This window comes from Branchiostoma belcheri, unplaced genomic scaffold (assembly GCF_001625305.1).
Source record: "Branchiostoma belcheri isolate BF01 breed outbred unplaced genomic scaffold, Haploidv18h27 scaffold245, whole genome shotgun sequence".
NCBI classification, from domain to species: Eukaryota; Metazoa; Chordata; class Leptocardii; order Amphioxiformes; family Branchiostomatidae; genus Branchiostoma; species Branchiostoma belcheri.
The window spans coordinates 217,369-228,394 of NW_017803849.1; the positions used below are offsets into that span (position 1 = coordinate 217,369).

The 11,026-nt window shown below is 38.7% G+C and overlaps 1 protein-coding gene across 1 annotated transcript in view; it reads left to right on the forward strand.

Moving 5' to 3' along the window:
• Nucleotides 1-11,026, forward strand: part of LOC109471281 (polycystic kidney disease protein 1-like 2) — a 35,037-nt gene that overhangs the window by 13,050 nt on the left and 10,961 nt on the right. Inside the window, exons 12-23 of the mRNA XM_019770565.1 lie at nucleotides 334-453; nucleotides 1,968-2,131; nucleotides 2,679-2,799; nucleotides 2,951-3,066; nucleotides 3,518-3,619; nucleotides 4,447-4,625; nucleotides 5,719-5,784; nucleotides 6,539-6,647; nucleotides 7,462-7,674; nucleotides 8,838-9,042; nucleotides 10,131-10,325; nucleotides 10,857-10,925. Coding sequence (XP_019626124.1) covers nucleotides 334-453; nucleotides 1,968-2,131; nucleotides 2,679-2,799; nucleotides 2,951-3,066; nucleotides 3,518-3,619; nucleotides 4,447-4,625; nucleotides 5,719-5,784; nucleotides 6,539-6,647; nucleotides 7,462-7,674; nucleotides 8,838-9,042; nucleotides 10,131-10,325; nucleotides 10,857-10,925 — 1,659 coding nt within the window. The remainder of the gene's footprint in view (nucleotides 1-333; nucleotides 454-1,967; nucleotides 2,132-2,678; nucleotides 2,800-2,950; nucleotides 3,067-3,517; nucleotides 3,620-4,446; nucleotides 4,626-5,718; nucleotides 5,785-6,538; nucleotides 6,648-7,461; nucleotides 7,675-8,837; nucleotides 9,043-10,130; nucleotides 10,326-10,856; nucleotides 10,926-11,026) is intronic.

The window sequence follows — 11,026 nt, forward strand, 5'->3', positions numbered from 1 at the left end:
AAGCTGAACGCAATACCCAATAATTAATGCACTGACTTGAAGATTAGAGTATTTTTGAAGTTGTAGTGATGCGTTACAACCTACCCAAGTAGTTCATGTACTCAATGTGTTACGGTTAATACACGATTTATAGATCATATCGTTCCTGTAACACCATAGAACAGAATTTGTTCATCAAAGCATTCTAAAAATGAGAAGTGCCGATACAATGTATTTCTTCTTTTCTAACTATTCTAATTATAACCCTCCAAAAACATACTATTTACGTTCTTAATACAGCATCCGTATGTAGTTACCTGTATCATCATAGAAACCACGGTGTTGTTTATACAGATGATGAAACCTTTAAGATCCAGCTCTGGAACAACCAAAGCATGGACCAAAGTGTTTTCAACTGGTTCATTTCTGCTGATGAAATCGTGACTGTTGGTGGAGTCGGAGAATATACATTGGGTGAGTAATAAATAATAACTGTTTAATTTTTTTTTTATTGTCCAAACAGCACCCGTGCAGTCGCAGCCTTTATACGGCTGAATTGATGCAGGGTATCACATAATAATCAATACAAGTCACAACAATTACAACATTCAAATAATACAAATGATACACACATTCATTCCACAATAATTTTGTGGAACTGTCGCAAGGGTCTGTGCGGCTGCCATTCGGCGCCACAAGGTGACCTCAATACGACTTTCCCCAACCAAAGTTAGGTACCCATTTACACCTGGGTGGAGTGAGGAAAGTCGTGTAAAGTGCCTTTCCCAAGGGCAACGTCGGGGCGCATGTTCATACATGTCCCGGGTACGACTTGGAATCGAACCCGGGTCTCCCGGTTCACAGTCTATTGCTCTAACCACTACACCACCCGAGTGCAGGTCGCCTATAAGTCCAAAACAAGACAGTACTTACTGGGTAGCACTAACCATTTAATTGTCATGAGCTAAATTGTCATGAGCTAAATCTTAATTGTAGATAACGTTATGTCTTTCGAAAATCAATAACGAAAAAAAACATGGCACAACATGTCTAACAACAAAACTGATACATAAAACCAGAAGATAATAAGGACCATAGAAAAAATTAATGACACCCCCCGTTGCGATAAACAAACAATAGCTGAACAAAACGTAGATCTAAATGTCATTTTCAAAAGAACAAAACCACTTGCCGATGAGCTTACGCATTTTATCTAATCTTTTTGCGATACTAAATTCTACTTTTTGAACATAGGAGACGTAAGAAATAAAACCTGGTAAATCTAAAATCTGATAAGTTGATGATTTATACCAATGAACAAGACTATCTTGAAATTTAAAACGTACAACAAAGAATCACCATTACTTAATTACGAATAAGCATCACAACCGCAACCAAACTGAACCAAATTGTAAATTTTGCGACTCCAATAGGATGGAATATGAACTATACTTTATTGTAGCTAGTGGTTTAAATAGTAGTGCTATAAATACATTTTATAACACGTCGATGAAGGTTAGACATCCAGGTAATACAATACGCCAAAACGCAGTTACTCAAGCAACTGGAGATGATCTTGAAAAAATCATATCCAATTGCTTGAGACTGCTTTTTGGCGTATTGTATTACCTGGATGTCTAACCTTCATCAACGTGCTATAAAAATATATTCTACAAAAGTCTCATTTCAAGTTTTGACTAGTGCTGAAAAGTTGCCCAATTCGATAGATAGATAGATATATAGATAGATAGATAGATTGATTGATAGATTGATAGATAAATAGATATTAGAGAGAGAGAGAGAAAGAGAGAGAGAGAGAGATCTATTTTAGAACCACTTCATACTTTGTACCATTCGTGACGGTGAGCTCACTACCCTAATTGGGTGTGTTTGTCTGTGAAATAGACGGGAAACATGGTTCTCTTCGGATCGAGCTTGTGAAAAAGTAATTGTAACGCATGAAAGCTGACCCACATGTGCACCAACAGGTGTGGACCATGTCCCCTATGCTGAAGCCGGGAGCGTAGATCAGGGACTTGAAACGGAATACAGTCACGTCAACTTCACAACCAACTACACCATGCAGATCTTCACAACGACCTGTCTTTTCTTTAATGAAGACACACAGGCATGGCTTTCCGACGGCTGTAAGGTACGTAGATTGCGCAATCTTCTTTTTGGCTGACTTACTGCATAAGCGTCTAAGGCCTTGTTCATATGAAAACACCCAAACCGTGATTCGGGTAACTCACATTCCACACACCTGGTCCACGTGCCACACATTCCTTTCGAACAGTGCCCGATCATGATTCTCCTAATCTCCATTTTTTTTAATGAAAACACGCAAGGTAGCGTGTTATTAATGTCAGAGGTCAACGACCTGCTTGCTGGTGCCCCCCCCCCTCCCAGCGTATCTCGGCCGAATGCCGACGTGGTCCCGCCAGAGGCGATGAAGCTCGTCCTAGAATGGGCACATCATTCGGTCTGCATTGCCTGTAAAAACAACCTATATGAAAAAGAAAATACAATGATACATAAGACTACGTACTACATTATACTACATTCTACGACATACGTGGTACTAGTTTTGCTGGGTTTGACTTTTTTCTTTGAGGTAGTCAGTCTATTATTTGTCTAATGATGTAGAATTATCAGCAGTGAGCGATGTTTCTTCTATATGACAATCGTCATTATCACAGGCCGGCCCGCTCACGAGTGACCGGTTCTCCCACTGCTTCTGTGACCATCTGACGTCGTTTGGATCGGGATTCACCTTCTTCGTTGCCCCGAATTCTCTTAACATCCTTCAGGCTCTGCAGGGTAAGTTATAACGTGCATCAGATTTTCCAATACATTTTTCAAGACGTCGCATTGAAATGCCAACACTGCATAGTGCACTAGTAATGTTTTACCTAACATGTATCCAGTGTAGAAATAAAGACTATAATATTGTTAAGATGTTGTCTTACAGGGTTCCTAAACATCGGTGAAAACCCAGCTGTAGTCATTTGTGTCAGCGTTATTTTTGGTCTGTATCTCTTGTTGGTGATCTGGGGAAGGCACAAGGACAAAGAAGATGCCAAGAAGGTGCATTATTTTTTTTTTACATTATGCTTACTTTAAAAATTCCTAATCAACAATTAACGTACACCCAACGTTCATAAATAATTTCTTTCTTTCTCTTTCTTTCTTTCTTTCTTCAAATTGCAACAGAAATACACGTGGAGCACAAGTCAGAACATTATTAAATACAACGGTTAAATAAAAGCAAACAATACATCAAAATACATAAATATCTGTACAATTAAATGTTAGGAAAAACTAGGGCTGAATTTGAGAATTCGAAGAAGCTCCACAGTCACATATGTCCTTGATCTTATATGCGTAGCCTGGTATTATTTTGTTCGGCCTTGAGCCGAGAGTACGGTGCATTTGATGTTGCCTTGTAGTCAACAGATGCTTTCTGCTCGCTCTCTTAAAGCAACAAGGCTACTTTGGTTGACTTTGTCTCTAACATGAACTATTTCTACCTGTTTAGGTGGGAGCCACACTGTTAAGGGCTTCTAAACGAGGACACGGCCACTTCTACAGGATCATGGTCTTTACTGGACCCCGGACGAACGCTGGCACAACAGCAAGGGTGGGCCTTTTAATTTTCCTACCATATATATGATGTAACCAATAAGAATAGTATTGTCAGTCTATTTTTGTTAGAAAAGTCGCAGGTTCAACACAACAACTATTTGGATCTAGTGCCGCAGGTGTACAAAAACTGTTCGAATCTAATGTTATAATGTCGCAGGTCACGGAAGGTGTACAGAAACGTCTTGGATCTAATGTTGCAGGTGTAACTGTCACAGATACATTTGGATATAATGTCACAAGTTAACAAAACTATTTCAACTATAATGGTGCAGGTGTTTCAAAACTGCATGGGTCTTTAATACATTGCAGGTGTACATACATGAAACTGTTTGGGTCTAATGTTGCAGGTGTTCATGAAACGATTTCGATCTAATGTTGCAGGTGTACATGAAACTGTTTGGGTCTAATGTTACAGGTGTACATAAAAACAGTTAGGATCTAATGTTACAGGTGTACATGAAAGTGTTTGGGTCTAATGTTGCAGGTGTACATGACACTGTTTGGATCTAATTTTGCAGGTGTACATGAAACTGTTTGCATCTAACGTTACAGGTGTACATGAAACTGTTTGGATCTAATGTTACAGGTGTACATGAAGCTGTTTGGGTCTAATGTTACAGGTGTACGTGAAGCTGTTTGGATCTAATGTTACAGGTGTACATGAAACTGTTTGGGTCTAATGTTACAGGTGTACATGAAGCTGTTTGGGTCTAATGTTGCAGGTGTACATGAAGCCGTTTGGGTCTAATGTTGCAGGTGCACATAACATTTTGGGACTAATTTTTCAGGTGTACATGAAACTGTTTGGATCTAACGTTACAGGTGTACATGAAACTGTTTGGAGAGTCCGGTGAAGCGGGTCCTGTTGTGTTGGAGGATGTGGATCGCGTCACGTTCAGACAGGGCGCAGTGGACACGTTTGTGCTGTCCTCGGACCGCCGGCTGGGCGAGCTGAACGCCGTGCACGTCTGGCATGACAACACGGGAGGAGACCCATCCTGGTATCAAATCAAATCTTTATTAAAGTACTTCGGGCACGTCTGAATCACATTGATATTTTACCATCATTAATATACAGACATCGTTACAATACGTAGATTAAAAACTTCATCAGCATTTAAAAATCATCATCATTAAGAACACGTAGATTAAGATAGTAACAATTTCAGTTTGAAATACACATTTACAAGTCTTTTACGGCTCTCACAATGAAGGAGTTTTTGTGTCTGTCCGATCTGCTTAGTAGGAGTTTATACTGATTGCTGTACGTGTTCTTCCTAAGATTATATGCCGTGTTCTCTCTTGGTAGGATAAAGTCATTGCAGGGGTTGGTGGGGTCTTGTAGTATTCGTTTTAGTTCTTTCAGTGCTCCCTCCTCCTGGAATCGAGAGTGTAGAGTATCCATGGGGAACTCCACAAATCCTGATAAACCTCCGTTCTGAATAAACTACAATACCATTTTAATAGTGGGGTCGTGTAGCGTAGCGGTAGGGTCTTTGGCCTAGGCCCAATAGGTCCCGGGTTCGAATCCTGCTCGGTGTCACCGATCTTATGCCCTTGAGCACTTTACACGACTTTCCTCACTTAACTTAGGTGTAGATGAGTACCTAACTTCGGCTAGGGACGTCCCTCGGATAGTAATCGGATTGGTAAAATGGAAGTCCCGTGTTTGGGAGAGCCACACCCCACGCACGTTAAAGAACCCACCACACTTATTGAAAAGAGTAGGGGACTTTCCCCGTGTGAGTGGTTTAAACCTTACAGTCTGGTCTCAGGTTTGACATCTTGAAGAGGTGATAGTCACCTGTTATGCCAATCCTTCCATTAATGTGGTGAATCTTCATAAAAAAATAAAAATAAAAAATAGCAGTTTATATAATTTCAGTCAGCATGACCGTGATAAGAAATATCAACAAAATACCAATTGAAACAAATTCATATGTGGATATGGCTGAAGCGATCCGCCAGAGAGTACGTTTTGATTAAAAGTAATCATGATAGACGACAAATAACGGGATAGTCTAAGGTGAAGCATAGTTCAGTAATATTAATGTAGATGATGTTTCAAATGATGCACTTCCATCTTTACTGCAGGTACTTAAACAAGATAGTCGTGATAGACTGTGACAAGGATGACAAATACACGTTTATCTGTGACAAGTGAGTATCAAATTCAAATACACGCTTTTTTCTGTAAAACCTTTGGCTTAAGAACACATTTGTCTGTGACAAGTAATATATCAGTTTTAATTAAACATAAGTTTGTGTTACACTGATTTAAGCTAAATATTATATTTTTGAATTAAGCCAAACAAGCCAAGTTCCTAGTAGTAGATTCAAGATTCAAGATGGATTTATTGGTTTTTCGCAGTTAAAAACAACTGAATTGTAATTAAAACCAATTTACAAAACATCAGTATATTAAAACTACAGTTTTGAGATCTATATAGGCGCACGATTAACACACCAATGAAAATACATGTTTTATACATTATAAATTTTCCGCACAAAATTTGATACAGAACATAATTGTACTATATTTATGAGTGTGACGTTAAGTATTTATATTTATAAGCGTGACGTTAAGTATTTATATTTCTAAGCGTGACGTTAAGTATTTATATTTCTAAGCGTGACGTTAAGTATATATATTTATAAGCGTGACGTTAAGTATTCATATTTATAAGCGTGACGTTAAGTATTTATATTTGTAAGCGTGACGTTAAGTATTTATATTTATAAGCGTGACGTTAAGTGTTTATATTTATAAGCGTGACGTAAAGTATTTATATTTATAAGCGTGATGTTAAGTATTTATATTTATAAGCGTGACGTAAAGTATTTATATTTATAAGCGTAACGTTAAGTATTTATATTTATAAGCGTGACGTAAAGATGTGCTTTTTTTTCTAAGATGGCTTGCAGTAGAGGAAGGGGATGGAAAAGTTGACCGGTTGTTGGCCATCGCGACAGAAAAGGAGCTGTCCAGCATTGGCAACGTCTTCTCTTCCAAAACAAGCAAGGTTCGCAAGTTTCTATTCACACATAATGTAGATCATTTTATTACTCCAGATCTTGCCACTAGTAAAGATCAAGAAACTACATGACATGTTCTGAAAGGCAACCACAACTGTATAACTTTTCAGTCCATACAGTGTGACATATGCCATGTTACATGTATTGCACAAGTCAAAAAGGTCCCTCCCGGCCCGCACCCATATATATATAGTACCCGTCTCCGTTTTTATTGCAATTGAGACAGATAGTTGTGTAATCACTACAGTATGGGGCTAGTCCATCGGTAGTGATGTGTGTTTAACTCCAATACTCCTTTCCAAATGCTGACTACTAAGCAGAGAAAGTCTTCTGTATGACTGAATTGTAGAATTAATTTCAATACTTTCTAAAAATTGGTGGCATTTACATTCATAATATAAGTCGTTTTTATCAATTATATCTAATAACAAGTCTAATATTTATGTTTCCCGAAGGAAAACATATTGTTTTTGCTCCATTTCTTCTTCAAACACTAACCTCTGACCTGGCCAATGGCCTCTTTTGTTTACGTCTGTCACCATAGTAACTGGTGTCGGGTTACACAATGTGACACACACACCCACAATGTGGCAATTTCATTGTAGGCAGTTAGACTCCTGTCACCATATGCATGTAATACTATGTGAATGTGTTTGAGTAAGAATTAACAGAGCAGACCATATCCGAAGGTAAACATAATGCATTTGCTTTGCAAATGTTACTTTTCTAGTCCAAGTTTCTGTTACAAAGAAATAAAACTAGGTAAAAATATAGATGCACATTAAGTATTTTTCTCCTCAGGATTTCCGAGACGGCCATCTGTGGTTCTCGGTGATGGGCCGGCCAGCCTACAGCAGGTTCACGCGTGTCCAGCGCCTGTCCTGCTGCCTGTCCCTGCTGCTCTGTACCATGCTCACCAACATCATGTTCTTCGGCCGAGGGGAGACTTTCCCCAAACCGCCGCCTGTCGACATCCTCGGTTTTGAGGTCCAGTTCCCCTTGTCCTGGGGCGAGGTGAGAAAATATATTTTTTTTATTTCTATTTATTTATTTATTTATTCAACTTTACAGAAATTAAAATTCTGAGAGGAGCCGGCAGCAGGAACATAGAGTTCCTCTACTAGGTCGACTCCTCTAGAAACATAGAAACAAAAACAAACAAACAAACAACAATTTAAAAAGAGTAATCAAATCAGATCGCTAAACAGTTATGGCATCGACAGGTAGTGGTCCAGGTACATAAGTTGTCGGTTGAAAATTCGTCGTTTAAGCGAGATCTGTAGTAAGAAATTAACAATTTTTTAACAGACGGTAGGCTGGGATTTGAATACATGTGTTGTACATAATGGTAACATGTTCCAGATTAGAGCTACTCGACTGAAATAGAAATGAGAAAAGGTTTCGGTTTACATGGTCGTGGTACAAGTAGAAATTGGTCTTTTGAGCGGAGAGACGTAGTTGATATGGATACAGTGAGCAAAATACACTGCACTGTCTTGTGTGGGCCAGAACGTGATTTTGGATCATCGTGGTTTTGCATTTATTCGTGTGGCGTAAGGACAGAATTTATCGCCTCGGAACCAAGAGGTCCGGAGTTCGAATCCTGCCATGCCACCAATCTTCTGCCCTTTGGAAAGGCACTTTACACGAATTTCCTCACTTCACTCAGATTACAATGAGTATGTCTGCTGTCCGTTCATATATTTGTCTGCGTTAGTGGCGTGTGCCATGTCTTGTAAAAAATGTTGGAGTAGAAAAAATTGCTCCTTCTATGATCACGAATGAAATGGCCTGTTTAAAAAAGCCAACAAACTTACATCATAACTTACATCAAAGCCTACATAGCAGATGTCTGACTAATCCCACCATAATTTCATCATAAAACCCGCATATTATATAAAATGTAGGATTCCACGTCACGGAAAAAAATTGTGGAACCCAATAAGTTAAGATTAAGTGTCAAGAGTTAGACAAGAGTAGTCACATGTTATATTGTTATCCATTTTTCGTTCTTTCTTATTTTTCAAGTTACATATACTTGTAATTAGCCTACGGGTAGGAACTTAATATCTGTACGTACATGTATTGCGACCTTTTCTAGATATACATGGATTAAATGATGAACAGATATTGTGTCAACTTTATCATCATCATTCTGTTCTGTTCCCCTTCTGTAGATTATGATAGCAGTCCAGAGTGCCCTGATAGTGTTTCCAGTCAACCTAGCAATCGTGCAAATATTCCGCCACTGTGGACAAAGGCCGAAGAAGGAGAAAAAGAACGAAAGTAGGAAGAAAGAAAACAAGACAAAGACCAGCAACAACACAGACTCGTCTTCACTACCATCACACTCAACAACATCAACGGCATCAATTGAATTCGGTGAGTCAATTCTGTGTAAAATTACATACTTATACCTTACCAATATTATATTTGAAACGGATTGTTTTGACATGATACTGATGTATACGAGTAGGGAGAAAGATAAACAAAGTACGAATTGCACAAAGATAACTCGTGTAGTCGGCGTATCAACTATACAAGTTATCTCTATGCACTTCGTATTATAGTTGATACCTGGATGTCTGAACTTCATCGGCGTATTGTGTATTACATGTGTATTTGATGCTTGGATGTCTGAAATTCGTCGATGTATCAACAACACACACAGTACACAGTGCACGAGGATAACTCGTGCAGTCGATGAAGTTCAGACATCCAGGTAATAAGATACGCAAAGAAATGGATAGATTGTAAAGACTGTCATGTTTATGTTTTCTGTGAAAAAGAAAACCATAGTTATAATGGCCTTTCGCCAACACATGACATCTCACGTACACACAGCCTCCGTTACAAATAAAAGGAATGAAATACTTCACTGCATTAAAGTAAAGGACAAAACAACAAATCAGAGTCTTGTCTTGCCTCACCCATTTTCGGCATGTTGACCACTATCAGAGGGCAACAAAATGTCTTTTTTCCCCCAAAATCAGGCTTAAATTAATGATCGCGCTGATGTCATCCACAAATAGTGCTGCGTACCGGTTCACTGGACTTAGATCCAGACTTGTAAGAATGTTTAGGTTCATGTCCAAAAAACCTAAAAGTCAAGAACCGAGTCTGGACTTATTACAATAAAAGACCATTTCACATACCCCTTTTCTTTCCAAACCACCTAAAACCTTCCATAGATTGCAAAAAACTTTGCTGCAAAATGAAGAAAACATTGTCATCGGGCATCGTCAAGTACCGGGCTCCATGTTATGTGGCCAAAGTTTCACCCAGACAACATTGCAAGGTTGCCAACATGCAATTTTGTATGCCATGGGTTTAGGTCCAGACTTACGAGTTCGGAACAGAACCTAAGCCTCTGGACTTGAATCTTGACCTGAACCTAAATTTGGGTTTATGTATGCAGCACTATCCACAAACATTACTTGCTGTGGACTAACGTTTGCAATTCTCCACAGATAACACGCTAGACGATGGCGATATTGAAGTGACGGTGCATAGTTTCTCGTCGACGAGGGACGAATCTGGCCAGCCGGCCGCCGTGAACACTGACGACTCCGACTGGCTGTTCCATAAAGTTCCCTACCAGAACTCCACCGGGAACGACATCGAGATGGTGGAAGCCACGTGGATTCGCAAAAAGAACAAGGATGGTCAGAATTTTAGCAATGTGTAATAATGTTTTGAACAATTATACCTTTTGATAGCATATTTAATGATATTTAGTGTTGACCACAGAGCAATTCAGGCATCCAGTATAGTTGCCTGCGAGTCTGTTGTCAGAGCGTATTGTGTATGTTTGAGTTTCTAAGTGAGATAAACCATTCTACTACTAATACTACTACTAATTCATAATATACTAAATGAAATTTGGTTGTTAATTCTCTTGTTTCGTATATAGAAGTCAGTAAAATAAGATTTAAGACAATTCCCAAATTCCCAACTCTACAAAAATTATGTAATCCACACATGTACAACATATAATTCATTTAGGGTTGATTCAACTTACTACATTTTTAGAAATGGCCAGCATGTTTGACTTTCCTAGTTTTACTGTCCTGAAATCGCTTTGGGTGAGTTTGATTATATACTGCTAAAAACATTGCTAAACTGATTTTCTATTACTTATCGCATCATGAAAATATATGATTCAATCATTCTTTGAACCGTCTATCATAATGCAGTGTCGGAAGTTAGAGGGGAGAAGAAGAAGAAGGGGACAACATTGCTTCCTTGGTGGTGCGTGTTCTTCGGTAGGTGCATTTTGCTTTTCATTTCGTCTTATAAGATTCAGGAATTAGTATTGAATTTTTTTTTACATTACTCAAGTGTATGGATCAGGAAATAGCACAAA